This window comes from Balearica regulorum, chromosome 1 (genome assembly GCF_011004875.1).
Source record: "Balearica regulorum gibbericeps isolate bBalReg1 chromosome 1, bBalReg1.pri, whole genome shotgun sequence".
NCBI classification, from domain to species: Eukaryota; Metazoa; Chordata; class Aves; order Gruiformes; family Gruidae; genus Balearica; species Balearica regulorum.
This window is the reverse complement of record NC_046184.1, coordinates 48723711-48740247: the sequence shown is the minus strand read 5'-3', so window position 1 is coordinate 48740247 and position 16537 is coordinate 48723711. Positions and strand designations below refer to the sequence as shown.

At 36.1% G+C, this 16537-nt stretch overlaps 1 protein-coding gene across 4 annotated transcripts in view; it reads left to right on the top strand.

Moving 5' to 3' along the window:
• The window catches only part of POC1B (POC1 centriolar protein B), a 60355-nt gene extending 44431 nt beyond the window's left edge, over positions 1 to 15924 (top strand). For 3 of the 4 annotated variants that reach the window (XM_075748330.1, XM_075748319.1, XM_075748348.1), the window contains 2 exons: positions 13421 to 13603; positions 14844 to 15924. In XM_075748330.1, coding sequence (XP_075604445.1) covers positions 13421 to 13603; positions 14844 to 14948 — 288 coding nt within the window. In that variant the 3' untranslated portion in view covers positions 14949 to 15924. The remainder of the gene's footprint in view (positions 1 to 13420; positions 13604 to 14843) is intronic. The other variant, XM_075748338.1, reaches the window with a different exon arrangement.
• The last annotated feature ends 613 nt before the right edge of the window (positions 15925 to 16537 follow it).

Below are 16537 nucleotides of genomic sequence, written 5' to 3'. Positions count from 1 at the left end.
TTCATTCACCACTTCCCACGGGCAGGCAGGTGTTCAGCCATCCCCAGGAGAGCAGGGCTCTGTCACGCGTAATGGTTACTTGGGAAGATGAACACTGCCGCCCTCCCTTTCCCTCTTCCCCCAAGCCCCTTATAAACTGAGCATGATGTCATACAGTATGGAATATCCCTTTGGTCAGTTTGGGTCATCTGCCCTGTCTGTGTCCCCTCCCAAATTCTTGTGCACCTCCAGCCATCCCGCTGGCAGGGTAGTGTGAGAAGCAGAAAAGGCCTTGGCTCTGTGTAAGCACTGCTCAGCAATAGGTCCATAGAACAAAAACATCTCTATATTATCAACACTGCTTCCAGTACCAATCCAAAACATAGCCCCATACTAGCTACTATGAAGAAAATTAACCCTCTCAGCTGAAACCAGGACACAAGGTAAGCAAGTTAAACAATGACAGTATATATAATTGAGTTGTCATATTTTTTTCCCATTTTGAACACATAGAGAATACTAATGTTCAAAACAAACAAAACACCCCAAACATACCACAAGTGCTAGTAATGTAGCAGCAAACATAATTAAATATGGAACGTGTGCAGAAGAATTGCATGGGTGTTTAACAAATTAATTTAAATCTGGGTGGATGTATGAATAAAATAATACACTGTGACCGGTGGAATTTAATATTTATCTTCAAATGGTTAACCCTTTATTTAGTGTTTTGATTTATTTTCTTAATATTTCTTAGTATAACGTTTTAAAACTGTGCATGTTATAGGGGCTGTAGTTTATTTCTATTCTAAGGTAATAAGAGTTTGTAAGGTGTTTTATTTAAGTGTGTGTGTGTATGCATATATATATGGAATATATAAATATATATACACATACAAAAATATTATATATATAAAATACATACATAAAAGTATATGTATCTTTTTATATATCTCCTTATATTCTAAGGAGATACGGTTTGGGTTTTTTACTGCCCTATGTAAATTGCATTATTTTCTACTTATATACATAAAATGGAGAGACGTGCGAATCCACAGTGAGCCTGATCTTCCAAATCTCTTCTGTGCAAAAGACACTGCACCTTGTGGAATGAAGGACTAAGCATTGGTCTCATTTCTTGTGAGCTGGGTATCTGCTTGTAGTATCTCACCTTTTCTGGCCACATAAGCATCACTACAGAGAATAAAAACTGTTAGGTGGAGTTTTCTCTTGTACCAAGGAAGAGTAATAAGATGTGACAGCGATTGGATCCGGAACACAAAGTTGTGAATTGTTGTGGACACTAAACCAGGTTGCTTCCCTTCTGCTGCATTCGCCAACTGCCTCTGCAGCTTGGTGGCAAAGGAATGCTGTAAGAATCACGAGGCAGAGCTGCTTCAAGTTGTTGGCCTCGTAGCATTTTGCTGCTGAGAGAGGCAGGAGTTTGTATGAGAATCCCCCCCCTCTTTTGGATTGGCAGGGAGGAAAAACTGACTGCAAAGTAGCCAGCTGTGTCACGTCATTACTAATATGAATCAGGATCTTAATCCATAAGACGTTCTCACTAAGTTTTGTCCATATGCATTTTAAATTAGAGCCATGAAAGAAATTCACTATGAGAGATATTGTCAGTTCCAAAATAAGAGATTGCTCCATGAGAATGGTATAGATGCAAACTCCTTCTCGTACCCGAGGACCAGATTCAGTGATCAAGACCTCTTCTAGTAGTATGTTCCTGTGAAATTTAACAATAACAAATGTTCTTGCAATTGTAACTCACCGAGTCAGCCACCGTCCCTACCCTTCCCCCTGCTGTGAGTACCCAAATTCAGTCAGAGTGGTGTTGCCATTTATCCCATGCTGACAGTTAGTCACCTCCAATGGCTTGTTAATTTTTGTCACTTTAGGTAGGAAGAAATTGGCTAAAATACAAATACCAAATGTCAAATAGGGAGAAGATAAATCTTCAGAGTCTGGTAGCTACAAATTGCTTGAGCAATGAAACTCACTCTCTCGGCTTATCACAGAGAGATTTTTATTTTTTTAATTGAATTCTGATTTTAATGAACTGGCAGAACTGCAGAACATATTCTTCAATCAGTGAGGTGTTTATTTTGGTTTCCTCAAAGTTCCAGCTGTCACAGCCCAACAGTGGGAGAAAATTATGAAGCATTTCAAAATAAAGCTATTATTAGCAACCTTAATGCTTTAACTGTAATTTTTATCGTTGTTGAATTCTTTTTTTAATACCGCCAAGCAGAACCTACCTACCTACCAATCTTATGTGCCAACACATTTAGCATTTTAATTGGTGCTGAACAATGTGTGTATTTTGACAGAAGTTTGTAATAGAACCCTAATTAAAATAAATGATTTTTCAAGAGTATAAGAGGCATGTCAGACCACTCCAAAGTTAACATTTCCTGGTTATTTGTATGCAATTCTCGGTTTCTGCAGTTCCCTAATTTGATTCCTATCACGGTAAATTGTAAAACTCAACTGCCTTAAGTACAAAGTTATGCTAGCACTGGTGAAGCAATTTTGAAAATCCCACCTCTGAACTAAGCTCAGCAGGGCAGAGTATTGTTTTCACCTGGACAAATTGGACAGCTTGTCCAATCCTTCAGTGTATTACTAGTGCTGAGCACTGAAATAGCTCAGTGTAGACTTTTGCTTCTTTCTCCAGGTACTAAATGAAAGCTAACAAAAGCACATAAATTTGACTTTTCAAAGAAACTTTTGAAGCTTCATTTTATTCTTACTGGAGTTTTCTCTGACACTTTAACTATGGTTAAAGTATTTGATGTCCTTGTCAAACTTTTCATCGTCCATTCTAGGAGTAACATTTTATTAGCAAAAGCCTTGGTCAAATGCTGAGGAACAGTGTTCCTCTATTACATAGTAAATTTTTTTTTTTCCTGGTTAAAGGGGATTTCAGTTCCAAGCTGTGAAATATTTGGCATCTTTTCTTTCTTTTTTTTTTTTTTGGGGGGGGGGGGGGGTGTGTTTGGGTTTTTTTCCTCCTAATAATAGCATCTGGTTCTTTGGCAAAGTCTTCAAGCAGTCATGCTGGCCGTGTTGGATTTAACTTGGACTCTACTATGCTGGATTGCTAACTTAGTTTCTAATGCTTTTTACTCTTTGATATTTTCTTGTAAATAATTTGGAGGAGATTGTTTGCTCCATAGAAGTAGGAGTAAAAATCCAATGGTATTGTCGATAGCCACCCTGTGAAGTTGTAAACCCTCCTGTTACCCCTGCTCGGAAGGGCAGTCAAAGCTGCCAGATCTCAGCTAACAAGAGATTTATCTGTGAAATCTTTGTGTGGACACCCTGCACCTCCTAGCATCCCCTAACAGGAGGCAAGCTAGGTTTGTCTATACAACAGTTTTGTTGACACGAGTTATGTTGGTATAAAGTACCAAAAAAACCTAAGAAAATTGATACCGTAGCACTGACACTGTTACCCTGACAAAACCCATTGGTACAGGTACAGCTATGCCGACAGAAAGGAGCTTCTGTTGGCTTTGCCTGTAACTTTGAAAGAAGGTTGTGTGTAGAAATGTATGGGTATGTACATATGTATGGACTGCCAAAAAGAACTTATGTGGTCCTTCTACAGCAGGGGGCTCTGCTGATGTAGCATGTGTATGTGCACGAAGGGAGGCTCCACCTGGGTCTCCTGTGCAGCAGCCTCCCACCCTTGGGAAGCACCAGACCTCTGTGGAGACTGGGGCACAGGGACTGCAGCTCTTCTCAGCTTTCTGCAAGGTTTAGGAGGAGGTTCTCACGTCCTTCAGTCCTTGTCCTGGCAGAGTCAGTCTTCTCAGGATTTTGTCTTTCAGTGATTTTTTTTTTTTTTTTTTTCATTCTTATTGAGAGGTGGGGTTTAAGACAGAAGCGTGTTCCTTTAGCTGTTCTCATTTACACACAGGGTAACTTGGTAAGGATTAGTTTTGCCCCAACAGGTTAAGTATAAGAGATAGTTACCTAAGACAAATCAATTACATATTGTAAAGTATATGATTTAGTTTGAAAAATTGAACTTAAGAAAAAGGGCTTTGGTTTGGTTTTCCTAGGAGTAAATGTGCCTTCAAGAATGAGAAATCCCTTTGGGTTTGTTGAATGATCTCTTTTCATTGTAAATGCATTTTGAACAATACCAATGAATATTTCTTCTAGGTGACTTTGCCAGCCATTTGAATGAGATACATGAAGTGCTAGCCCTTCTATATATTTTAAACTCGCACAATGTATCATATTGTTACCAGCTGTTGTTTCTTTGTAAAGTTCAGTCGGACTTACTTAGCTAGCTATAGGTCTAACACAGAGACTTTCAGTTAGTTCCTTAAGTAGGGGGAAGAGGACAGAAAGAAGCCATGAGCAGGCAATCCAGAAGAAGGGCTGTCGTTCCTCTGAGTAGATGTGTTCCTGGTGAAGATGCTGTGCTGTCTCACACTCCTAGATAACCCTGCCTCCTTCCCTCCATGGATTCGATGCCCTCTGTGAACCTCCGCAATCTCCTACTTCGAGTATAGGGAGTTTGCCCACATACTAGGAAAGTCCTAGGTTTTTCTACTTCTGTTATTACTCATTAGCATTTGTAGTATCAAATATAGCAGAATAATCTATTTATAGTATTAGAAAAGAGGCCTTCTCCATATAGGGTCTTGCTGTTGTTATTTCATTTCTGATTTCTATTTAATTATGTTTCCAGTTTCTGTCACAAGTATTCCTCCTGCCCTTCTTCAACTTTTCCCTGCCCTAGTATGGACAAGAAGTTCAAGCAGAGTATGTAATATAAATTTTATTAGGACTCTATATGGGTAAAAACAAGTCATCACTTGAAACTTCAGCATTGATTTTAGCTGTAAGATGTTCCCTTGGATGTGCGCACATGCAGTCTAAAGTAATTTGCCTAAATTAAAATTGGCTACTTTATTTTGTAACTGTGAATAGTGGGAATGTTTCTATGGTTTCATGTTATCTGTCCTCAGCTTTACAAAGCTTCCTGCTGAAGCTGAAGATATATTGAAGATCATTTATTACCTTCCTTTACCTTTATTCCATAGGGTACATATTGTTATTTTTAGTGGATGTGGTGCAAGTATTTTTATAATTTATGAAGGTGTTTGAATATGGTCTTCCTGAACTGGTATATTTAGACGTCACTTCCTGGCAGGAAATTTCTCACCTTTAGAAATTGATCCTTTAATGATTTCTGTCTGTAGTTTGTGTGGGATGTTAATGACATTTATCTGTCTATCTATCTATCTATTTATTTATCTTTCATTAGTTATTCAGCAGTATTGCTTGCTTTATGGGGGAAACCCTCAGTATTCTCTAAATGCTTAAAATGTAGTGCTTTAACGAGAACATGTTTGAGGGGGCTGTGGTGGGTTTTTTTCCTTCCTTTACAAGCTGTATAGCTACTCTATTTAGGTACTGTTATTTCATTTTAAGGGTTAGGTTTATCTAAATTCAGTGGAAACAGAGCATAGCTATTCAGTGTTTGTGAATCCCTTTACTGAATCAGACTCTGACTGTGCAGGGAACTATTGATCTTAGAAATTAACATCAATGAGCAAACTAAAAAAAAATAATCTGTTTTTAAGTAATGCTTCGGTATAACTGATGATCTAAGAGTTTAGAAAAATATTTCAGAAATATTATTTGTTTCAAACTTGATGCACTCGAATATTTGTGGACTTGTATGAGGTTTTTTTATTGGGGAAATGTAATTAATTTTTATATTGCTTGGAGAAAACGAGGCTTATTTTTTGGCTCTTTTTCTGTGTTCTCTTGATGTGAATGGAATATAGAGAAAATTTTTTGTTCTGTACTAGATTCTGTACATGTGGAACTGCAAAATCCTAGTTTACAGTGTTTTCTCAGACCATCAGCAGCAATCTGGGAAAAAGCTGACATAACAAAACCACATAGCCAGTTTCTCACTATGTGTGTGAAAAGAACACTTGTAAAGTATGATATAATTTCTTTACATAAAACTATCTATTCAGGATATCTTGAGATATGCCTGTGAACAGAAGAATTTATTATTTCATGCCATCATAGCAATGCTAAATTTAACATAGCATTAATCCTGATAGCAATAAATAAATCTGATTAATCAGACCATAGCTGTAAGCGCATCAGAATTTCAGTTAATTTTGTACTGGTATTTAAAAAAACCCAAACAGCAAAACAGCAAAGTTAGCAACTAGTTTTCATTGTACTATACTGGCCTCGTGACCTCTATAATCTCAGTTAGCTTCAGGTTGAATTTGTTGTCTTCAAGACTTAAGAAGCTGCTATTCCATTTTAGGTGACAATGCTTGTTTTGCTAAGGAATACAATCTGATAATCTGGCTTGGTTTGTCAGCTGTGAGTTTGTAGCCTGACACCACTACTCATGGTCAGGATGTGCTACCTTCAGTATTGATGCTGGTGCTGGAGGAGAGCAGACCAAATAGTTCCTTGTCAGATTGGATGAGGTGCACTTACAGTAAGTGTTTTCAATTTTTGTGTTTAGCTTGGACATTCTTTTAAGAGCTCAAAAGACTGAGATTTATAAGATGCCATGAAAGACTTTCAATTAAATGTGAAATTCTGTGTTATGAGTTGTTCTGAAAGAGGTCTGCTCAAGCTAGAAATGCTTGGTAGAACTTTTATTTTAGATGCGCTGCATCGTTTATCTGTATTTTACTGCTTGAATGCAAAACTTCGATTAAAGTTCGCAACTAAATTATACCAGAACTACCGCATCAGATAGCAAGGGACAGAAGGCTGCAGTTTGCCACATGGCAGGTTTCTGCTGTGCTGATTCATGTGCGTGCGAGAGGAGAGGAAATGAAGAGTGCTGTCACCAGCTGAAACTACAGGGAAGTTTTCTGCAGTAGAAACTGATAAAACAGATTGTGATTTGACATACTCAGTGTTAGCCTAATAGATCAGAGAGATCTGTTTTATGTGGATCGCTTATTGACTGAAAAAAATAATTTCAAAGCAATAGAAGCGATCTGTGAATAATTATGGCCTATGAAAAAAAAAAAAAAAGGAGAAAAAAATCATCTCCCGACCAGTTCAGTTTAGCATATCCACAGTGAACCATTTTCATTCGAGGGTACGTTCACAAGATGGAGGAAAAAGCAGTGATAATGATCATACTGTTACTTCTCCTGAGAAACTTCCCATTATTTCAAATAACCAAAAAGCACAGGAAATAAAGATCTGGTAAGGTTGGAGGCTACTCTGTTATGCCTTTGCTCTTTGGTCTGTTTGAGCTTAATGCCCTACTTATGACTAATTGTTTGTAGTTGTTTTAATCACAGTATCAGAAATGTTTTAGTATTGGTAGGCAAATGTACCATGTGTTCAAAATTTAAAAGATTATTTTTAAAAAGCAGACCATGCCAATTTTTGTGATTCATTAGGAAGCTTACCAATGTCACTTTTTCATATAAGCCCATCTTAATTATAAGATCATTAAGATATTCATTTGGAAGCTGTTGTCTGTATTTTTTTAATTTGAAGCTCTTAGAAGATTGAAGAATAATGATTCTAGATTGAGTGACAGAGACTTGTATTTTTTCATATTTTTTTCCTTGAGGGAATTTTTTTTCCTCTATAAATAAAACTGCTCAGGCATCTTTATATATGGATGCATTTTACTCAGCTTCTATTCTTATACATCGTGAAGCGAAGGGAGACTGGGATGTAGTGTTTGTTTCTCTCTGATCTGGGAATGCTTCATGGGAAAATGTTTGGGAATAGGCAGAGGTGATAAGGTTATGTGTAAGGATTTTTCACAAATTGATTAAGTACCACCCACAGAGTTTTGGCTATTTTGCTTGACAGAAAACAAAGATGAGCAATTATGGTTTGCTGTTTGTGACATCATTTATAAGCTAAATTTAATTTTCGGCTGCACATCCGCTTGGTAATGTCATGGTAATAACTTCCTATTGATTAATTAAATCTATTCCTTCTCCTCCTTATTTGTAACTCACATGAAGTTGCCCAAATCTGTGTCCATTTTATTACTAACGGGCTGTGAATGAAAACACTGTACACATTTTAATTTTCTTTTTAGCTTTGCTCAGAAGTTACAATTTAAAATTGATTGCCTTATTCAAATTTATTCTCTCAAAATAAGCTATAGCTCTAAAGTATTTCAGAATAGTTTCAGTTTTTTAATTATGAGGCATTTTTACTACATTGCTGGCAACATAGAATTGTAGTTTATGAATTGGTAGTATTTAAAGTGCTTAGAAAGGGGCTAATTTGAAGGAAAGGGAACATCTAGTTCTTGAAACACTGTAAAATAGGCTGTTGGGTAGAAAGAGTTTCTTTAAAAAGAACTTTTTTATAAAAGATTATGCTGAATGAAAGTGGTGGACATGAACTGATCTGTATCCAAAAGTAAAGAAAATCTACTGAGACTAATGTCACTCCTTTATAACAAGGTTTTGGCATTTGAGTGTTGTACTAGATTTCAGCAGTTTTGGACCCTTCACTGAGCTGGAGGAGATTGTAAATTTAGATATTAGGAAAGCTTAAAATATATGGCAGCATACTTGATGTCTGACAACATTTAAAAATCTTTACAAATTTCCAGAATACGATAAAAATAACAACCATTCTGGCACAACTTAGATAACTTGAAAATTTGAAACGGTCTCACTTCATTTCTCTCTTACTAATTTTGAAAGTTCCATTATTTGCTTATCTGTATTTGATGCTTTCAGATTTGACAAATATCGAGGCCTTTGCCTTATTTACATAAGCATTTCCGTGTTGCCTTGTCCCTATACATCTTTGAGTATATAACAGAAAAATCTCAATTTCCTGCTTAACCCACTAAATTATAAGAAGACTTTTCCAGTACTCTGACTTGGCAATGTTGGTGGCAATTTACTGAGCTACAAAGCATTTTTCGCAGCCTATTATTCTGAGACATTGAATTTTGGATCAATTTTACTGTAAGAAAAAAAAAATGGTGAGGTTTTAAGTAGCTTAGCATTTACTCTGTTTACCTGAATTGACAGCTTTCCTCCTTGGGTTGGAAGAATCTATTAAGGTTGGCTTTAATAGCAAAATTTGTAATCACTTTGTGGGAGCTTAAACTGAAATCTCTACTTTATTTTCAGTCTGAAGTACAGCAGACTTGTTTGACTGAAACTGAGAAACAACAATCTAAGAGTAGAACTGTTTTTAGAAGAACTTGTCCATGTCTAATAACCTCAGATTATTTTCTTCTCCTGCTCCATTAATTTAAATTACTTCTAAATCCTAATACTTCAAATCACAGACAGCAAATTTTTAATTTGAGTGCCACTGAATGTTAAATATTTTTTATTATTTTTAAGTACGTGAGAATTAATAGATTATTCGTAGGACACTGAGCTTGCAAAGCAGTACGCCTTTAAGCAAAGTCAGTTGAAGTTTGCAGTTACATCTGTTTTGGCTGTGTTATTTAATTACTTGTATCATTCAAATGGCAGGAAAATGAATGTACTTTTCAAAACATGAGTACAAGTAGCTTTGTTAACATTGGAAATAAACCTAGTGTAGTTTGTCTAATGAGCTCATTCATATTGTTGTCTGGGAAGACATGGGTTCCAGCTCGGGTCTTTCTTGCACTTCTGGAACTCACATCCTTATTCCCCTCCGGAGCTAAGGAGTGTGAACTTCAGGTGAGAAACTCTGGCAAATGGTTCCCTGAAGCTTTCAGGAACTTAATTACTTCTGAGACCCTTATCTCTTCATTAGGTTTGATTAAAATCAGCAAAAGGTGCCAGAATTTTCAGAGGACACATACAGGTGTCTACAAAGAACAATTGCATAAGCTTTACAAATTGTTCCTGCACCAACTGGCTGTTTTTCACTGACACTTTTAACTTCCCTCATCAACTGCCTTCATTTTATAAGGCATGTGATAACCAGGCAGGTTTACTGCTGCCGTGCAGAATATACAATGCTTGAGTTCTGTCTTTCCTGCAGTGTGTCCCATCTACCCTGAAAATCTTTCCTGAAATTTGTTGCAACTTAATCAGTGAGCCCTCTACCTCTCTGTGATATTTAGCTAATCCTGGCTGAGGTTCGGAAGCTTCTGGGCAGTCGAGATTTACAGACAGAAGCAAGGTTTCTGTTATCTCACTATCTTTCCATAGAAATCTCACTAAGAAGTCCTGTTCTAAGAGACTCTCCTGTTGAGGTTAAATACAAGGATGTTCTTCATAGCATGATTGGTTGTAAGGCAGGAAATCTTTAATGTATGGCAGTATTTTTTTCTTTAACATTTGAATGCCAAATTGAGCTTAATCTTTTCCATGTTCATCAGCATTTGAGACTATCTCCATCTTGTGATTTAGTAAGCGTGCCAAAAAGCTTCCATTAATCCTGTTTCCCAAGGACCTCAGATATAACTTGGTAAGTCAGAAATAACACAGTGAATCTGAGCTCTTCTAGGATTGAATTAATGGTATCTCATATAACAAAATCTGTAAAGGGAAGACACAGACAGTCTTAGGATGCAATAATCCTATATACTTCATGTTCATCTAAAAGTGTATGGGATACATTGTGAGCCAGAATATTCTGAGATATTTGGAACACCTTCTTTTGAGGAGTTCTAACACTTTAAAGCAAGGAGCTAAAGCGAAGTAAAATTAAATGGGAAATTAATTTTCTGCCTACCTTGTCCAAAAATCAAACCATTTGTATTCTGTTTCATTTTGTGCTAACAAGAGACTCCTTTACAATGTACCATCTTTTGGAATAATTTGAAGTGGACATCACAAGATTTTTCATATTGAGAAGAAATTGAAATTCATGCTGCTGGAGAGAAAGATGTGATTAAACCATCTAGTTAGGAGTGGGGAAGTTCTGGGTTCAATCCTTTCTCCTATGGAGTTTTTATTCATGTTATCCTCTTATATATAAAATACAAAGTCTTTCATGGGAACAGGACTTACTGCTCCCGACTGAGCATCCTAACCATTGAACTAAAGCTGCTTTCTGTTGACCAGTGGCAAAACTCAAACAGCATAGCTGGAAAGAGTACCCTTTCCTCCACGGTTTCATGCCTTTAAAAGGCAGCAGCCTGGCTGACAAAGCATTGCGCTGAGGGCCATGAGTTTAAGTAGCCTTAGGCTGAGAAGGCCAGTTCTCTGTGGTGCGATGCAAATGATATAACCATTAGGACATTCTGTAGAACAGCCTCGGATGTTTAATGTTTGAAATCTGTAGTTTGATGTCTAGCATGCTTTTATTTTTTGACACAATCCAGTATCAATACAAATCACTGATGGATTTCAGTATTAGTTGCATCAGACCTTTATTACTTGACATGCTTAGTTCATTTGCATAAATCAGTCACCAAGCACAGAAAAGAAGGCTGAAGGGGAACTGGAAGTCTCTTCTAGTTCGTTTATCTGTTTCTTTCATCATAATGAAATCAATGAAAGTGACATATCACCAAATACCATAGTACTATCAGACCTGGAGAAGGGTTCCATGTGGTTTTGCAGCGTTTTAAGTTAAGGTCTGAAGTATATGCACGGGTATCTCCCCGTGTCCCTATCAACCCCATGCTCTGCACTTCATGGGTTTTTGCTTGGGGGCTGAGACCTGTCCTTGCAGAACTTCACTGCACAATGGAGTTTTTAACCCAGAAAAGGTGGTGAGACATTCTTCTTTGCCCTCCTCCTCCTAAGATACAAAACCCTCTTACCCCACCGCAATTTCTGCTTTCAGGCATTCCTCTCCTTAGACCCACAGTCTTCTACTGACTCTGTATGTGTGGCATTTTTGGTTTGTTCTTGTGCTTTGCTAGTAACAAAGATAGACAGTAGACATGACTTGTCTCTTGCTTAGTTCTCTCTCCTTGATGTAGATAGCACAACCCCAGCACTTAGGGGAAAAAAAGATTTTGGAAAATTAGCAACAGTGAGTGCAGAGAACAGAGCATGTTAGTTGGTCAGGACTGTGCAGGATGGCACTGAACACATAGGAATAGTATTGTGGATAATGCAGCAGTGTAAGTTCCTGATAATATTGATATGATTTATTATTACTTATATTTAAAATCAGGAGATTGTCATAGTAGTAGTATTTTATCCATCGCTCTGATCCTACTTGATTCAAAGTCAGGGTCAACTACACATAAATCATTCTTGACAGAAACTCATCAATATTCCTAGGTAATCTCATAAAGGTTTGTCACTAATTCTACCTAGCAATTTACATCCTACAAGATTATTTTATAGACTTAGGAGAATTTTTTTTAATGGCTGGCAATGATTTTAAGACTCTTTCTTTTGAAGATCCTTTCAGCTTTACAACATAAACATATTTTGAGTACATTGTAAATATTGTGTCTTTTAAATACATCAGGTAAGACTAAAATTTTCCCTTTGCATAGCTAATGAATATTTTAATCACCTGTCAATAAATTTCAGAGAAACTGTTAAATGGTAACCATTTAAAATTTTTATTTTGTCAATGTTGTAGATATAGGAAATATAATTACAGATAATAAAACTTTACTACCTCAGTTTATTTTAGTGTAAAAATAAACTAAAATTATCTGAAGGTATAAGAAGTTTTTTAAAAAAGTCACAAAAAGTCATTAATAAATCAGGTGAAGTGTTGTTATGAAGGACCTTCTAATGAATTAGTGATGATTTAACCTTTCATGATTCAAAAGTGCCATTAAGAACTTCAAGGCACAAAGAAAACCAGAAGTGATTGGGAAAACTTTCTCACTTACCCTGAAGCAATTTTTATACATCAAAGTTATTTCTCTCTTAATTTTGCATTGTGTGGGTCTTTTCTGTTGTTTCCTCCTCCCATTTTCTCAAGTAATCAGTTCCTCAAAAGGTAGTACCACAGAGTAAACAACTAAAAACTACTTAAGTTGGTTTTTTGTTGTTGTTCTGAAAGAAGAGGTAGTTCATACTAAACAAAGGTTTCATACTATGAAGTAGGAAGGGACCCTTGTGATCATCTAGTCACATATGGATTTTTCATCCATATGACTGCTGTGAATGAATTTCTTTGTGAACTAGAGCTATCTTTTTGAAGAAAATTCCAGTCAGCAATAGTATTTATTCGAGCTTTAATTCAAGCTCTAGTAGTACAACATGTAGTTCCTAAATCATATGTACCTGAAACATGTACCTAAAGACTGCTGAGATTTCTCTTATTGCCTCATCCGTCACAGCTGAAATTCTCTCTTAGGGCAGAATGAATTGAAGTGTTATGAATTGGACCTGGTACAAGAAGCAAATCTGAAGGCCCTTGTGTGTGTGCATATATGTGTAAATAGATTTTTTTTTTTTTAATTAAAAGCCAGACTTTTTTGTCTATCTTGTTGCATGGTTCCAATTAAATGAAGACAAAGGCAACTGAATCTTCAAATGGTGTTTCTGTATTCCAGGATGATGTCAGCAGTGAAGATCTGCAGTATGCCCCTGCTTCAGTCTTGGCAACAAGTTCAAAAAGGAAGTCGGAGAATGAGAGGGAATCAGCTGTGCGTTATGTGGACAAGCAAACAGGCATCTCCCCCTCCCTGAGTAACGCTTTGGAGCACATCGTAGAGCAGCTGGATGTTTTAACTCTAGTAAGTATGCAATAACAGATAACACTTGCAGTGGAAAATGATAATGCTGTCAATGGGCAAAAAACCCCAAACAAACCAGGAACTGTGTTCATAAATCAGAATGTTACAGTCTATGAGGTTATTTTGAATAGCTGTATTGTCAAGTGACTGTTTTGCTTTTTTTCCTTTCAGCAAACACTGATCACATGTATTGTGTTCACTAAAGTGAAAGCTTCCTGCTACATAATCCTAAAGATTATTGCTATATTTTTAACTCTGGAGGAAGCGAGTCACTATTTTTCAGTAGTGAGATCTGGCATAGATTTGCCAGAAGCCAGTTGCTTAGCAGACATTCTCAGATTCCAGCTTGAACGGTCATGTGTTAGCAGGGAATGAATGAAGTAAATTGGCAATATACCATTAAATGCCTTTTCAAACTTGGTGTTCAAGGTGTTGGCTTAGGTAGGAATCTAAGCAGTGGAATAATGATGAGTGTCGGTGAAACGGCACAAATACTAGTCTCCATCACTGACTCTGAGTAACTCGTTTGCAAATGTTCAATACCTCTTTTTTAGAAATCCAGATTTAGCCAACCTAAGTTTTAAGATACTACTCTGACATCTGTAATATATTAACATTAAAACAAATCTAAAGGGAGTGCCAAAGGGTTTTTCTGCATTCTTTTTCAATATATATGTTAACTCAACAAATAGGTTTTGGGAAATAGGGAGTCAAGTCATCAGTTGAAAATGATTTGTGTAGTGAGTTGGATTAAAAATAAACTGCCAGCCTGTGTCCAGAAACCTATCTTTCCTGATGAAAGTAATCTCTTGGAGAATGCCTTTTAATAGGGTTTTTTATTTTACTACTTTTTTGGGGGGATGCTTTAGAAGTTTCTTTTAGGTTTTTGGAAGACATCATTTAGGGTCACCCGTGATGGCTGGTTTTCTATTGAAATATAGATGCAACTTTCGCATAGTATTTCAGAATGATTTATATATGCACGTATATATTTGTCTGTCTTTCTCAGAGAAAATATTTTGTGAAAACAATTTTAAACCTTTAGACAATCTCCATAGATACAAAGCCATTATTTTTAAATATGGTTACAAATAGTGGAATACCTAAGGAAAAGCCATCTTGGGATATTTTTTTTCCTGTTGATTTAAAAGGTTTTTTCTTATGGTATTATTTAGCACACTTTTATAATACTGTGTGAGTAATATAAAAACAAATTGAAATTACTGTCCTCTTCATGCAGACTATTTCAATCCTGGAACAACGTCTGACTTTGACTGAAGATAAATTGAAAGAATGCTTAGAAAATCAGCAAAAAATGTTACTTCAGGGAAGACAGGAAGAATAAAAGATGAAAATGAACTCTATTGATGAATATATGAAATATATTCACAAGGAAATAATAAATGTTACTTCATTTGCTAAAAGCAAAAAAAAAAAAAATCCTCATTTTCTAACAAGTCAATGCCATAAAAACAGAAGAAAAAGAAATACAACACATTCTAAACATTGGTAGCAAGCAGATAGTCCGGTTATATATTTATTAAAGTACAGCCCAGCCAAAACTAACATTTTCTCAAAACATTCCCATTGAATGTTACAGAACTCTTATTTCAACCTAATAAGATCTTTGAATACAACTAAGCAACAAACTACATATTTTTAGCTTCCAAGTGAAATTTGCCTTCTCTTTACATAGCAATTATTATGGAAGTGCACTATGCAGGTTTTTTAACTCAGGTAAGGATTATGAAAATACTGTTCTTTGTGCTAAGGCAACATTACTCAAGTTCCTAAATTAAATAAGACCCAATTAGCCCTAACTGCAGAAATGCCAGAGGTTTTCTTTGTCCTTTACATACTCTTAAATATTTTACCAAAAAGTAGTGACAGTTACTCTATATCTTCTAAACATTTTAGTGATAATTGCAAGAAGATGTAGTGTAAAAACTTTTAGTTACAAATATGAAAATGAAGTCACTTAAACTTTGAAACTATAATTGCAACTGTGTGAATTCAGTTGCAAGACTGATGCAGTCAAGCACTTCTGCTTATCTCATCCTCATCAAAATTCATTTTTCATATTTAGAAAAATAAAAATCAGCTTCATAGTTCTGAAGAATATATTTGAACCAACAACAAAATGATGCAATATCTATATCATAAATACAAAAGATTCTCATCCTCCAAGGACTTCCACAGGTGCTCAAGCTTTGCATGCTACGAATGTCCCCCATCAGTTAATGTGTTATGAACAAAACCATAAATCAGGAAAGATTTTGCAATCTGTGATCATTTTGGTTTTATTTTTAATAAAAATGCAATTTTTAGAAAGACAATTGTACATCTTGGTTTTTAATGGAAAACATCTATGCTTCTTTATGTCTACCTATTATTTTTTAAATGGCAATTGCAGAACACCTGTGGTAAATTCACAATCAAAACTAGGTAGTCATCCGTTTCTGCAACTTCACATTTCGTATGTTGAAAAAAGAACACTTGGGGAGGGGGGGGGGGAGCATTTTAATCCAATTCTGCAACTGACTGTATATAGATAAAGCCCATTTCCTAGGCTGAAACTCATTAACATCAGTAGAGTTCAGCTTAAGTACAGAAGCTCACTGTGCGAATACTATTGCGTTTCAAGCCAAAGCAATGAGCAGACAGGTTTTCTTTTATCATTTTTCATTTTCTCTCATAGTAATCACCTTCGGATAGCCAGGCATCACCTCGCTTGCTTGGTAAACTCTGAATTTTACCAGCAAGTACTACATATTTTCAGCTCAGTCTTAAGTAGTACTGTAGTACTATAAGAAACAGTGTCCTCTTATAAAAAATCTTAAATGCAACTATTTCCATGCTACATCCTAGCCACAGATTTTTTGCGAAAGGATGATCTTACATATTCCAATGTAAACAACCTGACCTTTGATTATG